The 23,945-nt window shown below is 35.8% G+C and overlaps 1 protein-coding gene across 2 annotated transcripts; it reads right to left on the minus strand.

Annotated features, from left to right (window-relative positions):
- Nucleotides 1-9,046: 9,046 nt before the first annotated feature.
- Nucleotides 9,047-22,399, minus strand: tmprss2 (transmembrane serine protease 2). Of its 2 annotated transcripts, XM_053515743.1 has the most exons (14): nt 22,265-22,399; nt 18,718-18,904; nt 17,328-17,420; nt 17,123-17,239; nt 16,839-16,955; nt 16,480-16,609; nt 16,213-16,335; nt 15,480-15,523; nt 15,084-15,252; nt 14,820-14,992; nt 13,603-13,698; nt 13,263-13,405; nt 13,011-13,163; nt 9,047-9,681 (listed from the first exon to the last, which is right to left on the minus strand). In XM_053515743.1, exons 2-14 carry the CDS (start codon nt 18,902-18,904, stop codon nt 9,673-9,675), a joined length of 1,554 nt encoding a protein of 517 aa, XP_053371718.1. In that variant the 5' UTR covers nt 22,265-22,399; the 3' UTR covers nt 9,047-9,672. The 2 variants fall into 2 exon arrangements, with proteins under 2 accessions (XP_053371718.1, XP_053371719.1); XM_053515744.1 differs by lacking the exon at nt 16,839-16,955 and having other exon boundaries at nt 22,265-22,397.
- Nucleotides 22,400-23,945: the final 1,546 nt, after the last annotated feature.

Genomic DNA, 23,945 nt, shown 5'->3' on the forward strand with positions numbered 1-23,945 from the left:
TAAGGTACTAGATTTCCTTTATAGTATTATAGATTTTTTTTTTTAATGACTGAATAAACTAATTAAACAAATAGAACACGACTCTGTAATATCAATATGTTTTTCAAGCAAAAGTCCATAAACGCCTAAAGCATGTGCGGTTGTTCACATGTCGCGTGTGAAAAAACGCCAGCCGTTCTGCTTTCTCCTTCATTTCGTGAGCTCGTGCTCCCATGGCGTCTCCTGTGGTGTTTCCCATCATCCTTTAAGCATGAAGGAAACACAGAGACATTCATCAGCTGATCCAGAAGGACAGAACAATTGAAGCTGATTCGTTGCGATTCTGAAAAGTTGCTATTTGAATCTCGTTGCTGCGTGGATGTGAATGGGAAGTTCATGTTTTTTTTTGTATTGTGTTATGTCGCACGTCTCCATTTAAAAGCCCAAAAGATGCGACACATGAACGGCCCCAGAGACAGTCTAAATACCCAGGAGCCCAGGCTGAGAAATGGCGCAGTCTGGCTGCCAAATAAGCTGCCAAAACTTTGGCACAAAAAGGTGTGGTCGCTAGATAGAAGAACTGTTTTTTGAACGTGAAAGCTTGTTAGCCTGCTTGAACTCTGTGACATGAAATCCCGCACGTTTGCTGGCTGTTAACAGGGAAACTATTAACTTTAGGCATAGTCTTGGGCCAGGATCTGCTGTAACAGTCCCTGGATAGGCTACAAAACGAACTAATTTATTGGAGATCATAACCTTTTTATTTCAATGAAAGAAATCTACACTTTATTAGTTGCGTTATTGCCATGCTAATTTACGGTGTAGCCTTGGTTCGGATTGACTTTGATTCGAAGGTATGAATACTCACATCTGTAAAGAGTGAGCTATGCTACAGTACAATCATCTCTATTACATACAATTCCCTCTAGATTCCCTCGAACAGTGTTCATTACAGTTAAGTGAATCTCTGAACATGTTGAACTAAAAGATCATTATTTAAACAGTGCGATTTTTTTAACAGATATTTGATTACACGGATGATTCTGTACGCTTTTTATGAAAGATAATATAACACTACTGTACGTACAGATTTAAAAATAGATTACATCAAGAAGCCGAGCATTAGAAGTCTTCGAAGACTAACTGCATGTGCATCTTAAGAGCTTATCTCTTGAGTAGAGTACGGGCAAAAAAATGTACATTAAACTAATTAGGATCAGTTTGTGCTTCACAGTGAGTGCAGTGATCGGTGTAGCTTGGCTCTCACACCACTCTCACTCTTTCATGTGAAGATGAAAGCTCATGTGGTCTCTGAAGACAGTTCAGCTGTGTAACAGTGTCTTGAAAAAAAAAAGAAAGAAAAAAGAGTGGACACGACAATCATGGAAAAAATCAAACGCTGATTCCCTTTTAAAATATGTAAAAAATAAATAAGCAGATCTCCACCTGTCAGATTTGCTAAAGTAAACATAAAATGTAAACACATCCATCTGAACTGCGGTTTTACAAAAAGCAACCAAGATGAAGCGGCCAAACAAAAGCAAAAAAACAAGCCCTCGAGTCGGACAAACACTACAAAGAGGGGTTATTTACTCTCAGTCAACAATCAGACAGGTGCAGGAAATCATCGGCGATCCGGCGGTGGCGGCGCGTCACAGCAGGTGTGTGTGCTCAGGTGGCTAGAGTGCAGAAGACGTGATGTGGATGGCACAGGATCTGCGGCACCTTCGTGTTCATTTACACAGTTCTATGTGACTTTAATGAAACATGACTGAACATTCAATCCTATATAATATAGTCAACTCAGAATTGTTGGCACCCTTCTGAGTGAGATTGAAAAAATAAATAAGTGTATTTTAACCACTTTTTCAAACTACTTTCCCATGTAGACTTTTTGTTAATCCTATAACATATGCAGCGGTTGTTGATACCAATTAACAATTTCAAATACATGAAAATCCTAAATGTAATATACAGTAGTGATGGGTCGTTCGTTCATGTCTTTAACGTGATTTAGAACGAGTAGTCTCGGAGAGTGATTAGTCCATTTTCTACTGGGCGCGCAGACGCAAAGCATCGCAAAACCTCTGTAGGTTCTGTACAGGAAACAGAAATGAGTAGTTAACTTTGAGTCTTTGGTCTGAATTGTTCGTACAATTTTGCAGTGCAGTAAACAGGAAACAGAACTGAAGGATTCTTCTCAATGAGTCTTCTACTCCTGGTCATTTGTTCCTTTGTCACGTGACTTTCATAGAGGCTATGCAGTGCAGTAGATTTAAACGAATGAACAACTCGGACCAGAAGATACTGTATGAGAGGTGAGCTGCTCATTCTGTTTATTATAATATGTCCTTAGTTGCACTGTAATACTTTCTTACTGAAATAGTTTCTTACTGAAACTATAGCCAAAATTTGTGTATGTAGACATGTTTGGGGCCTGTTTTTTAAAAATTTAACATTTTATTTTTTTCTGATCAAAAGAACGAAATGAACTAAATAACTAAAAAAAAAAATATATATATATATATATATATATATATATATATATATATATATATATATATATATATATATAAAACAGCTCAATCAGTTTTGGTGTAAGTTTTTCTTACAACAACTTCCAGCTGCTATTATGGTATTCACAGTACCAATTGATAATTATAAGGGTGCCATTATTTCGTTAAATCTTTTTACCCATAAAATGGATAATATACAAATACAGCATCCCCAACTTTGTTTTTTTTTTTATTATTAAAACAAAATTTTCGTGAAAAAAAAGCAAAACTGGTCAAAAACATGGGATTTTCATGTCAAACATGAGCTCACGCTTCATTTGGTCTTAATCCACAAGATTGTCAAGTTCATCCTGAAAAGCTGTAATTACAGCGTGTCCCATATTGCGGGTAAACTCTAACAGATGCCCTACGTCTTAGACGAGCATTATCTGCTTAAGGACGTTTTGGTAATTCTGTTTTTCTTCATCAAGTTAGTGTAAATCGAGAGACCTTGGTGGAGTCCAGGGATTGTGCAAAGCATTTAAAACTGGGTCAAGTTCCAACACAATCTCATTATTGAGAATATGATTTTAAAACTACAGCACACTAAAATGTTACACGATTTTAACAGTTTAAAAAACCTACATAGGAACATGACTTGCAAATGAGTGCTGCTTTATTCGGTTACTTCACACAAATATCAAATATACATTTTAAATGTAACCTGACAAAATGAATGTAACATCCTATTATATGACATATTCTAGAATCTGACTGGATGAGAGGCATTTCACGAGTGGTGATAACTGAGCATAACAGCACTGGAACATTTAACTATATACTGTATTGGACTAATCACCCCCCCACCCCCCACCCCACCCCTTATTAAAAAATTATATTCAAATTGTGTTTAACTGATGACACTTAGTTAATAATTAAGTAACCCAGTGTAAGGATGTATCCAATGTTGAAAACTTTAAAGCACTTTTTGTAAGTCGCTCTGGATAAGAGCATCTGCCAAATGTCTAATTGTAAATGTATATCACTCAGCGTCACAGGTGTTCTGCAATCATTAATTACACGAACCTTTAGACACATCATGGGTTAAAGTAGGTCTGTACTGAGGAGAGAGCAGCTGCCTGCCAAAACCCACATTCAAAACCAGTTACAGAGACACTTTCAGAAAAGATAGCGTTATGTCATCTTAAACAACACACTGCTTTTAAATAATTTTGAATCTGAACCGTCCGGCTTTACGGATAACACAAGCTACAAAGCTAACTAGCATTTATTACAAGGCTGAATCCCAAATCCCTCCATAACCCCTAATCATGGGTACTACTTAGAGTGTGGAACAAGGGATGGTACACCCTAAATAGTGTACAGTGGGACAAAAATTATTTATTCAGCCATCAATTGTGCAAGTTCTCCTACTTAAAAAAGATGAGCGAGACCTATGAACTTTTATCATAGGTATACCTCAACTATAAGAGACAAAAAAAAATAATAAATCCAGAAAATCACATTGTAGGGTTTTTAAAGAATTTATTTGCTAATTATGGTGGAAAATAAGTATTTGGTCACCTACAAACAAGCAATATTTCTGGCTCTCACAGACTTGTAACTTCTAGAGACGCACGTCTGAAGTTATGTAGAGAGCATTTGGATGATCCAGAGGGGGATTGGGAGGATGTCATATGGTCAGATGAAACCAAAATAGATCTTCGTGTTTGGAGGAGAAAGAATGCTGAGTTGCATCCAAAGAACACCATGCCTACTGTGAAGCATGGGGGTGGAAACATCACGCTTTGGGGCTGTTTTTCTGCAAATGGACCAGGACGACTGATCCGTGTAAATGTAAGAAGGAATGGGGCCATGTAATGGAGATTTTGAGTGAAAAGCCTGTGCCATCAGCAAGGGCATTGAAGATGAAATGTGGCTGGGTCTTTCAGCATGACAATGATCCCAAACACACCGCCCGGGCAACAAAGGAGTGGCTTCGTAAGAAGCATTTCAAGGTCCTGAAGTGGCCTAGCTCCAGATGTTTCCAGTGTCTCCAGATCTTAACCCCATCTTTGGAGGTAGTTGAAAGTCCATGTTGCCCAGCGACAGCCTCAAAACATCACTGCTCTAGAGGAGATCTGCATGAAGGAATGGGCCAAAATACCAGCAACAGTGTGTGAAAACCTTGTGAAGACTTACAGAAAACGTTTGACCTCTGTCATTGCCAACAAAGGGTATATACTGTTACAAAGTATTGAGATGAAGTTTTGTTATTGACCAAATACTTATTTTCCACCATAATGTGCAAATAAATTCTTTAAAAATCCCACAATGTGATTTTCTGGATTTGTCTCTTAAGGTATACCTATGATGAAAGTTCATAGGCCTCGCTCATCTTTTTTAAGTAGGAGAACTTGCACAAATGATGGCTGACTAAATACTTTTTTGCCCCACTGTACTAGAGAAAATGAGCAGGTATCCTGAAGCGGAGTAAGCGGAGATATAAAGTAAAACCCTGGTTTATTCTCCTCACCTTTTAGCTGCATCGTACAGCACTAAAATAGCAAGCATTCCTTAAGGTTAGACTAATTATAAAAATTACATAAAACATATTTCATGATAATATATTACATAATATTTCATAAAACCTCAACATAATAGGAACAATTTATTTATTTATTTATTTATTTGATGACTGCTTAAAAAAAAAAAAAAAAAACACTACACTGGTAGAATGTTTTCAGCAATACCCCATGACAGTCTTCATTACAGAAACTCTTGTTGTGATATAAGGAGTATATACAGAAGTAATGTTTTTTTTCCCATTTTGTTAATTCCTTACTGATCGTCTAACGATGATCTCTTTGTAAAAGGGAAAAACATGAGAACAGTGACAGAGCAGGATGGAATGCACGACTCGCGTGGGTTTTTGCGCAGCGCAGAGCCACAGCAAGACTTCATTTTAAATCAGATGCCGCGTCAATCACTTTTGAAGAGGATGTGTTCGGCTGCGGCCCGAGGGATCCCGTATGACCCAAATAAAGAACCGTCACTCTGTGATATAATACACATGACACCATGTACATTACATTCATTTCACTAATCTATTCAGATAATGTTGATTTGTGGTTTTGGCGGCAGGCTTTAATTTTATTTGTTCATATTATTGTTATATCAATTGCATTGTTTAGTTTACAATTATTACATGTTAATATTTAATCTTAACTCTAATTATGCATACAGTGTGTAAATAGAAGTATTTATTCTATTTTGTGATATATTTGTAGGATATGTTTATTTGAAACTCACAAACGTTTTTATTATTAGAACATTGATCCTTATGTGTGTGCTAGATTGTATGTATACAATGCATAAGATAAATGCATACCACCTGTCACACTAACAAATAAAACAATTTTGGCTTAAAAACTTGCAAAGTTTACCTTTCACGTGTTTTACAGCCAGTGATTTTTTTTATTTTTAATCCCTGTAGTTGCGCCAGATTATAAACTCTGAGCGTTGAGCAATAATGGTTGTATGTCCTTCTGTACTTAGCCAGGATTCTGTCACTTGTAAGTGATGTTGGTTAAAACATCTGCAAATCTGCAAGAGTATGAGGAGAAACAGGAAGTGACACAATTGGCTTTATATGAGTTCTTGTACTTAGTACAGTGCATTAAGCTATCCTCGCCACATACACTGGGACTGAATCCAGATTGCTGAGCTTAGCATTAGCTGACCTACAAACTTCACACACACACACACACACACACACACACACACACAGATATTCAGCACAGGACTCTCGCTGTTCTTGCAATCTATGAGCCCTGACGTATGACATCGACCTCAAGAATGCGCAGAGAGAGAGAGAGAGAGAGAGAGAGAGAGACTCATAACTGCCCAGTAACAAGCTCTCTGTCCTCATTGGCTGCTGAGATGCATGTTTGATCGCTCTCTCACACCGAACGACACGCATGAGGTTTGATCCATGTACACACAAAGTGTTTGTGAAAGATGAGCGCAGTCAATCCTATAAGTGCCATTAAACTCTCAGACCTGATTAAGAGCTCGCTTTGGTCTTCACACCAGAATAAAACTCACTTCTCTCCAATGAGCATGAGGCACTCTGGAATTATCTTAAGATATTTAAATTATTTTCTTGCAGTTAGAATAAAAAAAACAGGTTAAAAATGACTGATCATAGAAATTTTAGTAGCAATGCAGCATATTTCAATAAGAACTCAGGATATTTTGGGGATACTGTAGCTTTGTAGTATTTCACTATCACTACAGAATATTTTAGTTATACTACAGGACTATAACAACATAGTGCAGCATAGTTTAGTGAAAGCGCAGTATACAGTAGTTTAGTAACACTGCAGTATAGTTTAGCAGTATATTTTAGTAATGTTATAGTATATTTTAATAATAAAATGGTAACACTGCAGTATGTTTTAGTAATAACGCTGTGTATTAATGCTGTACACCTTTTTGACACTGTGGCATAGTTAAGTAACACCAGTATTGTTTAGTAACATTGTAGTATACGTTAGTAACACTGCAGTATGGTTTAGCAATATTGCAGTACACTTAGGTAACACTGCAGTGTAGTTTAGTAACACTTTACTGCATTTTAGCAATGCCACAATATATTTTAGTAACACCTTGGTATACTTTAGTAACACTGCAGAGCATTTTAGCAACACCGCAATATATTTTAGTAACTCTGCAGTAGAGGTTAGTATCAATGCAGTATAAGTTAGTAACACTGCAGTGCACTTTAGCAACAGTGCAGTATATTTTAGTAACACTGCAGTATAGGTTAGTATCAATGCAGTATACAGTAGGTTAGTATTAATGCAGTATATTTTAGTAACACCACAGTATTTTAGCAACAGTGCAGTAAATTTTAGTAACACTGCAGTATAGGTTAGTAAAACTGCAGTATAGGTTGGTATCAATGCAGTATAGTTTAGTGACACTGCAATATATTTTCCTAACAGCATTATATTCACAACAATGCAGTGTAGATTAGTAACAATGCATTAGATGCTTGTAACATCGCAGTATCTTTGAGTAAAAACCTGGTATATTTTAGTAACACTGCATTATACTTTGGGGTTGTACTTTTGTACTAGTACTGTTATATTATATTTTATTAATAAAGTGGTGTACTTTATTAACACTGCAGTATAGTTCAGTAGCACTGCAGTATGGTTTTGTAACACTGTGCTATACTTTAATAACACTGCCGTTGTTGTAATAATAAAGTCTTATACTTAAATGACACTGCGGCATAGTTTAGTAACACTTCAGTATTATTTAGTAACACTGTAGTATACTTTAGTAACACTGCAGTGCATTTTATTAGTGTTACAGTATATTTTAGTAATAACACAGTATACTTTAACACTGCAGTGTAGTTTAATTAAACTGCAGTATGGTTTAGCAATATTGCAGTATATTTTAGTAACACTGCAGTATAGTTTTGTAACACTGCACTGCATTAAGGCAACGCCGCAATATATTTTAGTAACATCATAGTATACTTTAGTGATACTGCAATATATAGTATTGTCCTTTCGTAACACTGCGGTTTATTTTAGCAACACTGCAGTATATTTAAGTACTGTAACACTGCAGTAAAGGTAAGTATCAATGCAGTAAATGTTAGTGTCTGTAGTGCCTTTTAGCAACATCATAGTACATTTTAGTAAGACGATACTATATTTCAGTGACACTGTAGTGCATTTTAGTAAGAATGCAGTATAATTTAGTAGGACAGCAGTACTGTTTTGTAATTCTGAAAGGTTTGATAACAGTAACACTGCACATTATCACCGCAAAACATTTCAGTTAAACCGCTGGAATTCATTGCATTGTCTTCAGATCATGTTTCCCTGTAATAATTATAATCATGTTGTTAGTGATTTTCATAATACTGAGCTTCATCAATAATAAAATGCCAGACCATTGTAGATATTACCTGCAAAACACAATACCTTGTAAAATTTGAGGGCCTGAAGAAAAAAAAAGCGCCATCTGTTTGCCAACACATAATTTCCCTGCTCATTTGATCAGAAGACTTTAAAGAACAAACGAGTGTGGATCAAACCCACTTCCTGGTGGCGATGTAATTGCGGGAGCCCTTGTGCTAAACAAGCATTCATCCAAATGAGTCCCTAATTGCCACATCTGTTAACCCGCTAAAGAGGTCACACATCTGCTAATTGGCACAAACAGGTAGCAGATGTATTCTCCACTGCTGGGCATCTGCCATTTAAAACTGAGATCGCAATGAGTGCTGATTAGACATGGTGACAGAGAGGGGGAGAATGAATGAGAATATTTTAGCACGTCTGAATTGAAACATGTGCTTGGTAAATGTATTTATGCATCTAATTAAATCTAACTGGCAGGGTGGAGGTTTCGGGTATATAACGACGTATAAATCTGGAAGATCAAAGATATTAGGAAGAGAACTTAAGTGATAGCAGGTCAGCTTTCAGAATGGTTATAACTACGGAAGAAAGAAAAGCAAGAACAAGCCATACAGTACATACAATAATCATTTTAATTAATTTACAGAAAGCAGTAATGAGTGATACGTACAGAACAGAGGGAATGCAGAGGGAAATATATGATTGTACTTGGATTGAATATGAGCTATGATCTATAATCTATGATACATTTTTTTGTCTTTATGGAGAGATTAGAGAGATATGACCATTTTCTCTGCCACTCACGCTCTGTTTCTGACCTCACTATGGTCAGGGTAGTGTTTGGAGAACAAGAGTTGTGCAAATAAAGCATAAGTAAATTTGAACAGTCCCAAAAACACGCCCCGCGTCTTCTTAATGACACAAGACTTGCACGTTTTACTTCATGTATCAGATACTGCGTGCATTTAAAAAAAAAAAAACGCATAATCTTCAGATTATTCATTAAAAAATATATATATATTTTTTTTACAATAAATAGTTAAAGTGTTTTAAAATTTTAAGCGCTAAACATCTTAGTCAAAACATATTTAAAATCTATTACAAAAATAAACAGAGATCAAAATAAATGATTGAGAAATACTGCTAATCCACAGGATATAACATTAGGATGAATATCTTCAAACTGCCCTCCATAAAGTGGCTCGAAAATGAAGGTCCACGAGGTCTTCCATTTTTGTCCGGATGTCAAATTAATATTTCTGAAACAAACACATAATCAACCAAATTACCACAAACAAAAAAAACACCAATACTCATACAAGCTAACTTACAGTAGATAAAGTTAAAGTTGAAATTGATGGGGTTACCGAGCTCATAGCTTTTATGATCTCTAAGCAAGGGCTTAACTTTGGGTTCAACATTGGAGGGCTGAGATCTCCACCCATGTTAATCTCCAACCAGTTTATCATGTTTTACAAGACTTGGTCATTTAAGTTACAACATCATCCCACCATCCCTCTGCCACTCATCCCTCTTATTTAAACCTATTGCTAAAAAAAGAAAAGAAAAAAACCTGAAGAAGACGAAAGCCTGTGGTTAGAAGCATAGTTCCATGCCGCGGCTGGGTCTGTTCTATTCACAGTTAACGACACTACGCTCTATTAGTTTCTACAATTTTTACCAACCACTTTAAGCGATTTGGAAAACTTAATGTTTTGGTGCTCAGATATTAGGTTATTTCTCATAACAATATTTGTAGTGTTAGAGGTTTTCACTTATAATGAATGTTATCTGTACTGTTCACTTATTCAACATATTCAGCACAAAGTGTTAAGCACTAAGAAAATAAAAAAAATATACACTACCATAGTGTAAGCCTATTTAAAATATTACTTAATATATATTCAATGAATGTACCCAAATAAATCAACAACAATGCTATAAATAAGCATGTGGTATTGTGTTGTGCTCTCAGAAGTAAAAGTAGAATATGGACTATTCATAGGTTAATTTATATATATATATATATATATATATATATATATATATATATATATATAACCTACTTTTTTACAAAAGTATTTAAAGAGAGTCTGAAAGGGGAAAACCATGTAGGAAAATAAACAAAATATTAAGTTCATTCGAGATTCATTTAAACAAAAAAAATACAGGATGCATTCTGCCTTGATTTTCGTTCGAAGGATCATCATTATCACATTATCATCATCATCCTCATCAGAAGTGTCATCTTCCTCATCAACAGCAGCACCAGAAAGACCCCCCCCCCCCTCCTCATTAAAAAGCGGGACATTTTCCTTGACTGCAATGTTGTGGAGAATTGCAGTAACTACAATTACATGGCAGGTTTTGGAGGGGTTCAGTTTCAGGCCACCACTGGACTTGCTTGTTTGGTCACACTTGCAAAGTCCCTCCACTTGTTTCTGACTTTCTCTGGGCTTCTCTCATACCCATTTCCAGATGCATAAATTTTTTGTGCGATTTCATTCCATGTTTTTTTTTGTCAGAATTTGTAACTGTGTTTTTTAATTTGGAGAAAAGCAAGATTTGATTGTTTCCCACCTCCTCCAAAAGAACTTCAAGCTCTTTTTCAGTAAATTGTGGTTTTCGTGTAATTTTTTCACATCAACTCTCATTAAAACATGGCTGTATGTAAAAGGACTTATATAGGAAATGATCTTGAGCAAAATAGGTAACAGGTGTTCACAACACAATCCCAGCATTTTCAAAACCCATAATTTCTTTTTATTTTAATTGTACTTATGTATCAATACCAAATTAAAAAAATTAGTTAAAATGAAATATAACTAAAAGTTATAGACTTTATTATCCGAAAAGAGCACATTTAAACTGTGTATGCCTATATATGCTTTATTGTATATATAATAATGAAAATAATGAATGTTGCGTTCGTGACATTATTACACCACTTCTACGTAACGTCACTGCGAAGGCGCATTGAATGCGAGCCGAAGAGAGAGAAAAAACACTTTACAGTAGGGGGCGATATGTGCTTATGGCACTACTCCGCCATTGTATCGAAGAAGAAGAAGAACGACAGATTAAACCAACATGGTTCTAACGATGGAAGTGCGACACAGGTACTATGGTGTTGGGAAACACTCGTGACTAGTTAGTTATTTTCTTCAACGTTCCATCGTACAATGGTGGTTAAGTAAAGAGCTACATCGTTGTACGGGAAACGCACCCCAGAACTGCACTTTTTATGCATTCAGAGACAGAACGTCAACAAAGTCGTATCAATATTGACACATGGAGCTTTGATGTGCAGTCATAATCCGGTTACGCAACTCCTTAAGTTGATTTTGTACATTTTCTGCATGCTTCATTGATTTCATGCAATTAGTGTAGCTGCAGCAACCCACCAACGGCAGGGCTCGAACCCGTATCCTCAGATCAGCAGCCTAGAGCTAAGCAATAGTACAATGAGCTAACAATGTACTTACAGTTATGATTGAAATCAACCACAAAGTCAATGCGATCCATGGCAAGCTCAAGCCAAAAAGTATGTTAGATGTACCAACTCATATAAGTGTTCTTAGTTTACTGACAGTGTGCAGTACCTATAACACCTCATGATTTGCTAAAGCAGTCAAGATTCGATTAAAATTGTGATTCTAAAAATATCATGATTTTATAAATATCCTGATTCAATGTTCCATTTTTCACCATTTTTAAGTGAGTCTTCTGAAGTTTTTCAGACTAATTTACTCAGAGTTTGGAGAAAAAAACAAACATAAAAATGCGTTTCTTTTGCGCCACTCGGAAGCTTTTGTGTGTCAATACAGAATCGTTTATATCTAAGGCTGATCATCTTTCACTGCCAATCAAACTGAAAACCAGATATGTGAATCACCACAAAAAAAAACAAGATTAATAACTGAATCGATCCCCCCACCTGCCCCCAAACTGTAGATTTAGTATTTATCGAGAATACTATTTAGTAGTTTAGTGCACAGGGTTGAATTGATCCATTTTAGTGGATTTACTCCTACATCCCCTTATGAGAAAGTTTTACACGCACTCCAGTCCTGCTGTCCACGTCAACACTAAACAGGGACGTCTGTATACACATTATGATGAGGAATGAACCACTTACTAGGTCTACGAACCCCCTACAAACCTCTAACATTGGTAAACTGAGCTGCAAGGTTTTTAAATTTTACATTTTAAAGAATGCTAAAAAAATGATATTATTTCCAGCAATCTCGAAATTAGGAAATTTTAGGATCAAATTCAGATACGTCGGAAATGGGCTTAAGCACAAAACGAAAATCAGGTACAGGAAGTGAGGAGGAAAGAAAGAAAAAGTCATTAATACCGTCAGGTAGTCGTCTATAAAAATTGGGTTTAAGGTCCAAATCTGGCGTAACGGATACACAGCTCTGTGTCTTAAATGCACAGCTCTATGTCTGTTTTAAAGTCAAGTAAATTTCTCTGGTTCTGGTCGAGTCTGATCTCGTTCCACAGGGACTTTAGACAAGCGTTTATGAATTTGTCTACATGATCTCAGGTTAAGAGTCTTATTTCACATGTAACATGTACTTACTTTCATTTGTGTGTAAATCCAGTCAAGGAACAAAGTCACATTCCCGTAAACGCCCGGCCGGTTTCGGATGGCGCAGCCCTGACCCCAGCTAGTGTCTCCCACCAGCCACCACAGATAACTCTGGGACGTGACCAGAGGACCACCGCTGTCCCCCTGAAGCAATAACATCATCAACATTAATGCTAATAATTAATGATAAAAATTACATTAAAATTATTATTCTTTTTTTTATGACATGTATTGGTTGCTGACCTGGCATGAGTCCACTCCACCCTCCAGTTTGCCCGCGCAGATCATGGAGTCGGTGATTTGACCGTTATAAACCTGCTGGCTGTTACACACCGTGTTGCTTATCAGCGAGACTTGAGCCTCACGTAAATCATTAGAGGCAAAACCTTAAGAAGGACATGGGTTTACATTTATTTTCAACAAAACTACTGTTCACATGTTCACTGAGCACGCGTTCAAGCTACTAGTGTACTCAAATTTTAATGTACTGTAGATCCACATGTGCTTGTGATATAAATAAACCCTAGTGAGTCTGCTCTACCGAGTCAAACTCGCAGCGGTGAGATGCTGAAGATGTTCATACCTCCATTCGAAGTCGCCCCCCATCCGGTAACATAATAGGTTCTTGATGTTGAGAAGTCGAGACCACTGTTGGGCAAACACACTGGTGCAATGCTAGCTAAACAGGAAAAAAAGGGGAAATTTTAACTTCTATAAACCTGCTTTCTTCCTCCTTTACAAACATTATTACTTCTGTTTTTGCTCTCTGTCTGTATAACAACTTCCTTGTATAATTTATCACATCTGCAATCTATCATTCCCCCACTTTACCATGCCTATGTGCTTTACATTAAGCATCTGATATACTGTACAGTACATAATACAGCTTTTATAATGAGCTGTTAATGTAACACAGACTTGGTACTGTAACATTATTATTTATGCGTGCATTGCAGCTGTATTTCCGTCAGAGCTGTTGTGGAAAAAAATTGTAATTAAGCAGCTAATTTTCCACAAGCTGTATCACAAATAAAAAAAATTAATCATTTAAAAATAACTCAAACTCAAGCTGTCATGTCAATATAGATCAATACAGTTGCAACGCAAAGTATTTTTGTTTTGTTTTTTAAATAACTGAAAGCAGTTGACGTGATGCTAACTTTTTTTTTACTTTAAATCTTTTGTATTCAAAATCGTTAATTTCAATTTTAAACATTTGTTCCACATTTTCTTTTTTTTTACGCAAGCCATTTTTTTCTGTAAAACTTGTATGTTCCTAGTTATTAATTGTAAAAATGCTAATTTATTTTATACTATTTACATGCATTGATAAAAATGATAAAATATTATGTAAGTTATTATCAAATATCTTTTTATACAACATCACTGTATTGCTTGGAAATTATTTACAATATGTACATCTTGATACATACCACATATCTCAGAAACGCCATTGAAAAATGTACGCTTAGTGAAATGTGAAAATCGAAAATCGTTTAGTTTTAATTCTCTTATTAACATTTAAAGTATTTTAAATGAAAACATTTTTTATTCTTATTATCAATAATATATTAAAAGTAATGTTTACAGCAAAATAAGCAAACATTTAATTATTATATATATTTTACATTTTATATTATTATAGTAAAGCCTTTTAGAAGCGTCAAATTGTTTGGTCTTAATTATTTTTATCTTAATCTTAATTTTTTTTTGCCAGACAGTGTGTATATTTACATTTTCATATTTCCTACACCACGCCTTGTTTTTTTTACCAGCACATCTTCTAGTATTGTAACTTACAAGAAAATTGAAGCGGCGTCCTGAGTTTCATCAGAGCGATATCATTGGTACTGGTGTCAGTGTTATAGCCAGAGTGTGAGATGACTTCGCTGACTAAGTTTCCAGAAGAGTAGGACATCTGGGTTAGGGTCAGAAACCCTGCATACACCCTCCACTGACTAGGAGATGAATATCTGCAGATTGAGGAAAGAATGTCCCAGAGTGACAGCGAAATACAACCAGGTAATAACAATAACAGACAACGTGGCTGTCATTGGGACGTACTTCTGAACACAGTGAGCTGCTGTGACAATCCATGATGGAGTAATGATCGACCCTCCACACATGTGGTTCCCCGAGACCTGTAGACTGACCTGCCACGGCCAGCGGCTCGTAGTCGTGACCACGTTTCCTCCAACGATACGCGTTGCAAGTGCTGAAGATTTTCCACAATCTAGAGAACAACACAAGGAGGAAATCATAACAAAAAAAAAATTTATTATAGTAACATGTACTGGGTTCATCATGTGACAATTAAATCTTTTTTTTTTTGGCTTTCAGCACTTTGTACTCTGACTCATAATTTATCCTACAGGATGTTTTTCATGGTACACTAGTTCCTGTTGTGACTGGTTTAAAGTCCACCTCAACAAAGCATAGAAAGACTTAACAATCATTTACCGCTACACCTTAGGGTCACTGCTTCATTAGTTGGGCAACTCGCACTGGAAGGAGAAGCAATAAATAAATCAGTTTCATTAAAATAAGACAAGCCTTAAATAACAACAACAACAGACATACTTGCAAACTTTTATTTTTACACAATAAGTTAGTAGTATCATTTCGTGCTGCTGTACGTATTTACTGTAACTGATTACTACCTTCATTTTTTACTTTGTGCGAAACTATTAATAAATAAATAAATAAATAAATAAACACAATTTCATCCTTATATCCCTGATAACCAATTGCAGGGAAAAAAAAGCAGAAGTGCGCAGTGGGCAGAGTATTTCTTTGTTGTGTGTTTGTTTGTTTGTTTTTACCCACGATGTAATGTTTCACATTAAATAATATTAAATGTTATCCCTCCTTTCGTTAGAAAGCTGACAAAAGATGTTTGTTTAGGACAAATTTGCCTATTTGACAGATATGTTTAGCATGGTTGCCAGGTCTCAGAAAAATTCCCACCTCAAATAAGTGATAGATAGATAGATAGATAGATAGATAGATAGATAGATAGATAGATAGATAGATAGATAGATAGATAGATGCTTACAGGATCACACATTGACTCACTTCACTTATAAATGCTTTTAAGCTCGGAACAGATACAAATAATGGCATTGTCATTATTAATAGGTAATTTTACACCATCAACACTTATAGTGAATAAAGTATAAAATGAAAAACAGACCTGCTAGAGAGAGAGTTATGTACAGGATCAGAGCTGAGTGCCAAGTAATCAGCATTGAGGGTCATGTAGCCGTCTGCTGCCACAGAGCCCGGGTTTATTGTCCCAGAGTTCACATAATTAGAACTGAAGAAAAAACAAAAACAAATTATATCACAAGATGTCCAAGCTTCCTAACAGATTGCAGAAGATTTTTTTATTCATGTTCATAGATGTGGAAGTGTAAAAATCTATAAAAATCTATATAGGCCACGAAACACAAGTTCTCACCTGGAATATCCGATCTGCTGACATGCCCGCTTCCCGATGTTGCTGTCCCACCTGTCTGAACACACTACCTTCCATTTTTGGTCTTCATTTGAGAAACTCTGCAGCATGAAATCAGCACCGTAGAAGCGAACTAAAAATAACACAAACATAGCTGTTATTTTTAGAATCTCTCTCTCTCTCCCTCTCTCTCTCTCTCTCTCTCTCTATATATATATATATATATATATATATATATATATATATATATGTGTGTGTGTGTGTATATACTGTATACACTGTTTTGGCTGACTCTGTATATATATATATATTTATTTTTTTATTTTATTATTAAAATTAATATTTAATAAAAAGAGTCCTACAGCACTGGGCCTCGTCCTCTCCTTCTGGACAATCCGTTACTCCGTCACACCACTGTGACGAAAGCACACATTTGTTGTTTTGTCCACATTTCCGTCCCAGCGTACACACTCCATATACTGTTTAAACCAGGGATACTGTTTTGGTTTTATATATATATATATATATATATATGGCAGTTATTTCAATGATAGAAATATATATATATATATATATATATATATATATATATATATATATATATATATATATCATTGAAATTAATATTAAATAAAAAGATTCCTACAGCATTGGGCCTCGTCCTCTCCTTTTGGACAATCCGTTACTCCGTCACACCACTGTGACGAACGCACACATGTGTTGCTTTGTCCACATCTCCGTCCCAGCGTACACACTCCGTATACTGTTTAAAATAGGCAGATGGTGATTAGACAGACTTCTAACTTCTTGTAAGAGTTTATTCTTATTTGATGTCATGATTCGATACTTACAGAAGTACCATAACAACACGGCCGCTACTCCCAAGAGGATGAGGATAATAATAACAACTGCTGCTGTTATGCACAGACATTTACATCTGCTGCCTTTAAGCAAAAAGAAACAAAGTGCAATGAAATATTAACCTGGTACCTATTTTCACTTAAAAACACAAATAACGCTAAAGCTTTAGATGCTTAGTGCAGTTGGTTTAATGGACATGAATGGCCATTTGAAAGCATTTTCAAGACATGGTTGTGCTGATACGTGAAACAGAAGTGTTAAAAATGATGGTATTCTGTTATTCAGAACCAAAGCAAAAATTGTCTTGTAATGATAGACAAGTATTTTTTTTAACATCTATTTTTAGAAGAAGTAAGAATCTGGCAATAGAATAAGACAGTAATTTCAAAGTGCTTGAAATTACCAGAGATTTGTTTAAGTTGTTCTAATAGTCCTTAACTTTGACTGTGTTTAATATTTTTACCTGCAAAGAGGTTATACACCATCACCAATAAGCCTGACCATTGAAACCACCTAGGTTTTGGGTTCCATTTGTGCCACCCGGGGTGGTCCTGGCCCTCTGGGCATGGCTCTTGCACCACATTTGGGTGCTGTGGGTTGTAAGATTTGTTTGTCCAGTGCATCCAGTAGGTGTTCAATCGAATTGGGATATGGGTTTTTTTTTTTTAAGTATTTGCTTTTCTTTATAATATAATTGCTAACGTAAATGTGATAATGTTTCGACTGATCACTGTATATTAATTATAAGACAATTTAACAATGTTGTCTTTATTCCACTGTTTTTTTTTAATGATTATAAATCAATATATTCTAGATTTTTTAATTTTTTTAATTTTAACCTTTAACCTTTTCTTTTAATCAAACATTATTTTTGTATCAGGAAAATAAAGTAATGGGTTGAAAGAGAACCTACTATACAAAATTTCCTTAGGCAGTTTGTCTTGCATGTAAAATGGAAAACAGTGTGCTATTGTTCCTAATGTTCGTATTATCTAGCACTTAAACAAGCCAATCAGATTTTGCCCCAGTTGTGACCTCATACATTATAAGGAGATTCCCCTCCCCCGTCTTATTGGTCAGCCCTTCTGGTCTCTAGGGGTGTGGCATAGCAGGACCTAATTTACATAGGCAATGCATTTTTAAGGGGAATGAACCAAAGTGAGTTTAAAGGGGGAATAAATGCATTAACTGAGGGGTATTTCAGCTGGAGAGCTCTGTTAAGTTGTTAATGAAATACACAATCATGTCATAATTAAAAGATGACTTTTACCTTTAGTTAAGATTCCTAGCATTGCTTGGCATATTTAAAACTATTTAAAAGTTTAAATTTTAGGTTTAAAATAAAACATATGAATTATGGTGTTAGACCATGTCAGGTACCTTTGCGTCTCACTGTGGTGTGAGGAAGTCCGGCTGTGGCGGTGTGGTGCGTGTTGATGGGTTCAGGTGCTCTGTTCGTGTACTGAGGTGCAGGGGGATACGCCGTTGGATATCCAGGCGCAAATGCCGGAGGTCTTTCTTCTCCATATTGAAATCCATAATTTACATGTGAGGGGTTATTATGCATCTGGAAGATGAGGAAAGTTTAACAACAATTATTTGTCCACACAAAACAAGCACAGTCGACAAAACAACCATAACGATGTATGATTTCATAGACAGCAAATGAATAGTGTAAATTTACAGTATTAAGTGACCCAAGATCTTTAGAAAACTGACTGGACTGGTTTCATAACAAATGCCCAGTGATGCCGTAATTAGGGATCTTAAAAGCACTTATATTTTATACAGCACAAGCAAACATAAAGATCAGAGAGCACTTTATACTTGGCTAATGAAAAATCTGGCCAGTGTAGTAACTATGTGAACTGAACAAAGCTTTATGCTCTTTTATCATCTGAACCAACATGGGAAGAAATTCTTTGTTCCTCAGCTTATCATGATTTAACAACAGAACTGATGTGTTTGCAGTTCTGACTGGACAGAATTTATTCTTGTGGAAAAGAATGGAATATAACAGGGTGTGTTGTGCTGGTATAAGAAAATACTTTACGTCAGGTTAGGTTGATGTCCAGCACCTCCCAAAGTGTGCTATTCATCTAATGCCACTCCTGTTTTTTATAACAGTAAGTTTTAATGCTATGAATAAAAGTCACACGTCATTACAATTATAACCTTTTATATAGAGTATAGAGATAATACAGACATTGTATAAGATCTATGACAAAAAGTTGGTGAAGGTGAGGTTTGGTGAACAATATTCGTGGGGAGTTGACTGGTCCACAAGCATCAGGAATGAAAATTGTCATACAAAGGCGATTCAAAGACTTGGCTGAACTTTACAAGGAGCGGAGTGAGGCTAGAGTCAGTACATCAAGAGCCACCACTCATACAGTAGGCGTCTTCAAGAAAGGGGTAACAATTGTTGCATTCCTAGTAACAAGCCACTCCTGAACCAGAGACAATGGCAGAAGATTCTTCACTCGGCTAAAGAGAAAAAGAACTAGATCGTTGCTCAGATGTCCAAAGTCCTCTCTTTAGATGAAAGTAAATGTTACATTTCATTTTAAAAAAGAGTTTGGAGGAGAAGGGGAAGAGGCTCAGAAGGCAAAATACTAGAATGAAGTCTAGTGTAAATCTGCTGATGTTGGTACAGTACACTGTGTTTTGTAAAGTCCAAAGTTTTAGAGCACTTTGTGCTTACTTCTGCTGACAAGCTTTACGCCGTTTTTTTCTTTTTTAATCAGAACAAAACCACCACCAATTAAGTTACTGACCGTGATTTTACTGCGCTTGATTGATTCATTAACTCACCTGACCTGAACCCCAAAGAGAATCTATGGACTTATCGTCAAGCGGAATATAAGAACCACCCGACTCAACAGTAGAGATGAGCTGACAGCCTGCTATCAAAGCAACCTGGTCTCTAGTAACGCCTCAGCAGTGCCACAGGCTGATGGCCATCATGCTATGCCGTATTGATGCAGAAATTTGTGCTAAAGGGGCCCTGACAAAGTATTAAGCCCATAAACAGATATCATTTTTCAGATGTTGATATTTCTGTATTGTAAATTATTTAATGATTGAGCTAATTGAGAAAATATTGGAAATATTCTAATATTTTAAAATACTGGGGTTTTGATTGATTTTCATTAGCTGTAATCATCAAAACACAAAGTATCGCTTAATTTAATTATTCAGTTATTTAATTGTTCAATTAAATATAATTAATTACTATTTATACATGATTTGTATCTGCATACTTACTCGGTTATTAAAGGAAATTACTGTAATTACTGTAATTACATTTAGTTTGTACTATGAAAACTACACTTTGTGCAGGTTTGGTCATTTTAAACTATTTCATATTAATATCATAATACTGCATATGGTTGGCCATGTGACTATCACACCTATATATAATTGTTTCTTACCCAAATAGTCACTACAAAGTAAAAAGCAAACATGTTTCTAGGATATTTTTGTATGATATAGTACTGTTATCGTTAATTGAACTTAGAGACCCAAACTTGTTTCAACATGACATTGCCCTTGTACACACAACAAGCTCCTTAAAAAAAACACGGCTTGCCAACAATATGTGGAAGAATTTAAGCGGTTTTCCTTTTTTAAGAGTTCTGCCCGCAACCCCATTGAACACCTTTGGGATGAATTGTGTGCCAGATCCTCCCACTCAACATCAGTTGCCAACTTCAGTTATGCTCTTGTGGCTGAATTCCCACAATTATGTTACAAAATCTATTGGAAAGCCTTCCCAGAGGAGTGGAGGCAGGTTTAGTAGGACAGGGGAGATCGGCACCATTTTAATGCCCATGGTTTTGGAAAGGGATATTCAAGAAGCAGATATGACGTTGACGGTGAGGTGTCCACAAAGTTTTGGTCGAACTTTAAGTGGTTTTATACTGATTCATAAATAAGTCCAAATAAATTATAATGATTTTGCAATATCTAAGTTTGGTTTTAAGGTTAAAACCCTTAAACAAACAAACAAACAAATACATAAATAAATAAAAACAATGATTTTAGTCCCAGCCAACAAGACTCCTTACTATATGTCTGTACAAAAGAACAAACAGAAATGACGTACTGTCTGTTGTGTTCAATTTCTATGGCAATTTCATAAAGTTTCTTTTTAGAAACCATTTGTTTCAAATTTTGTTGCCACAATATATCTCATTCTCAATTCTTAAACTTTTTGTTTAATTAACTGTCAGCATAAACATTCCTGTATATTAAGCCAACAAGCACAATCATTATGCACTAATGCTAGGAGTTAGGCATTAATGTAACCTTGTATCATGCGAAAGCCTTGACGAAAGAAAGTTTAATGGCAAAAGTAAATAATTTACAAAAAAGGTGTAATGTACTTTTTCCTCATAACAACATGGCGGCTTAAAAAATATAAGTCACTTGTATAGCTAGAGTTGACCTATTACTTCATAGTCCATTTAAAAAAGGTTCTAAGAACAATAGCGTGCTGGTATGTTTCTGGGCGATGGTGATGGCGAGCCACCAAAACAAGCCTAAGTAATATATAAATAAAGATTCCTTAAATTAAATTCTACAGGGCTCTGTGGCTGGATGGACACCATACTGTACTTCCAAATGATCTGGATGAAATTCCCAACTGGTGTGATGTAGAGCAGTGTGTTGAGATAAAGATCATATGATTTACATAGTGATTTTCCCCTGCTGTTTGAATGTAGCTCGATCTCCATAGTCAGTTGATCTACATGTAGACACGGAACCTACACATTTTCTAACTAATAAAAGTTAACAGTAAGAGAGTGTACTTTAAAGTGTAACTACCTTACAATCATTTTGTACACATGAATGTATATTATATTTACAGCATTTACTAAAACACAATCTACAAAAGAATAAAAACTCTGGTAGAAGAACTCACCTCTGAGCTATGTTGTCTGTCTCTCTCCTGGTCGCTCCTGTCTGACCAGCATCTGTCTCCTCCTTTCTCACCCCGTGTGTGTTTACCTTTCCTGTATTACTGGTAAAGATCAACCACGGGCCCAACCCTGTCAGATTCGGTGCATTACTTATCGCCTTCGAATTAATAGCGCAATTTCCTGAAGCAAGGCTTAAACTGGGATGAGTATTTGGAGTCGTATAACACTGCAAATAAGAAACTGACTATATGGTTATAGGAGTGTGTGTGTGTGTGTGTGTGTGTGTGTGTCTTTGCATGCATGCTTGTGATTCAAACATTGAGGGGGGGGGGGGGGGCAATGGTTTCATAGTCAAACTGTAGGATTATTATATTTATATGTCAAGTATGTATATCTTTCTAAATGTTATATAGCAGTGTATGAGATTTTTAAGTGTTTGTTTTTTATTATTATTTGTTTCTATTTTATTTCTTGTTTTTTTTTTTTTTTTTTAATTTTTTTTTTTTTATCTGATTCACAAATGTCTTTGTGCTTTGTCACCAAAAGGAAGAAAAAAAAAAATCCCACACTTTTTCCTTGTTAACACCAAACACCGGGAAGTGTTATTTATAGTGAATGGTTCCGTGGGTGTGGTCGATATCAAGTTTCACTCGTGTGCCCTGCATTTTAATCGACTGAATCAAACCTGCACCCATTAGCAGTAGCATTCGTTCTGGCTGTTTTGGCTGAGATGAATACAGATCTTAAACAGCACCACACACTGATCGTTCAACCCGTGAGTTTATAAGTTACTAGCTCAGTATGTTTCCGCATACACAGCGTTTATTTGGTGTGGCAACAGTTTACACTGCTGAAAGTATGGGAACAGATTCGATCTAATATAATCAGGAAATCATGAGTCAAAATCTTTATGACTCTCGTGTATTCCTGTATTTCTTGAGTCTTATCTACAAGTTTACCAGCTTAAGCTTGAGCAGGGTGTAAGTTTGATAACAACACTGATTAAACTGTTGAATTCTTCTTTCCAGGAGCATTTATGGAAGGAGTCAGACAAGTTATGGTTTCCAGGAGAGTCTTTGTGTTATGGTTCGGAATCGTATCAAATGTCCTCATGCACTCATTTTACAACAAAATAAAAACCCACAGCAAAACGGCTTGGCTTTGTTGAAGAAAGTCATGAATCCTGCATGCTGTGTCATGTGTATACACACACACACACACACACACACACACACACACACACACACACACACAAAGACGCCAAAAAGCACCGACAAACCAGAAGTTATTTGAAGAAATTCAATCCTATTACTGTACATATACAAGGCATGTGCAAAAGTTTGTGTACCCTCAAAGAGACTGAAGAAGCTACGTGAATGAGTAGTGAAACGCATCTACACTCAAAAAAATTATTCAAGCCCCTCTTAAATATGGCTTATTTAAATATAGTTTGCTTTGTTTAAATATATATTAATTTTAAAAATATACATGTATATTTAATAGCTGTAACACAAAAAAGATTTAATAGTTTCACCTATGAGATTCATTAACTTAAAGTAAATTAGTTGCTATCTCAAGTTGGACGGTAGTTTAGGTTATGCTTTGGTATCAACTTTAACAGTTAGCATACCACCTCTAAAAAGCAACTAACGAAAATCACCGTAATACTATCCAGAGGAAAGA

Source organism: Clarias gariepinus, chromosome 17, assembly GCF_024256425.1.
Source record: "Clarias gariepinus isolate MV-2021 ecotype Netherlands chromosome 17, CGAR_prim_01v2, whole genome shotgun sequence".
Classification (NCBI taxonomy): domain Eukaryota; kingdom Metazoa; phylum Chordata; class Actinopteri; order Siluriformes; family Clariidae; genus Clarias; species Clarias gariepinus.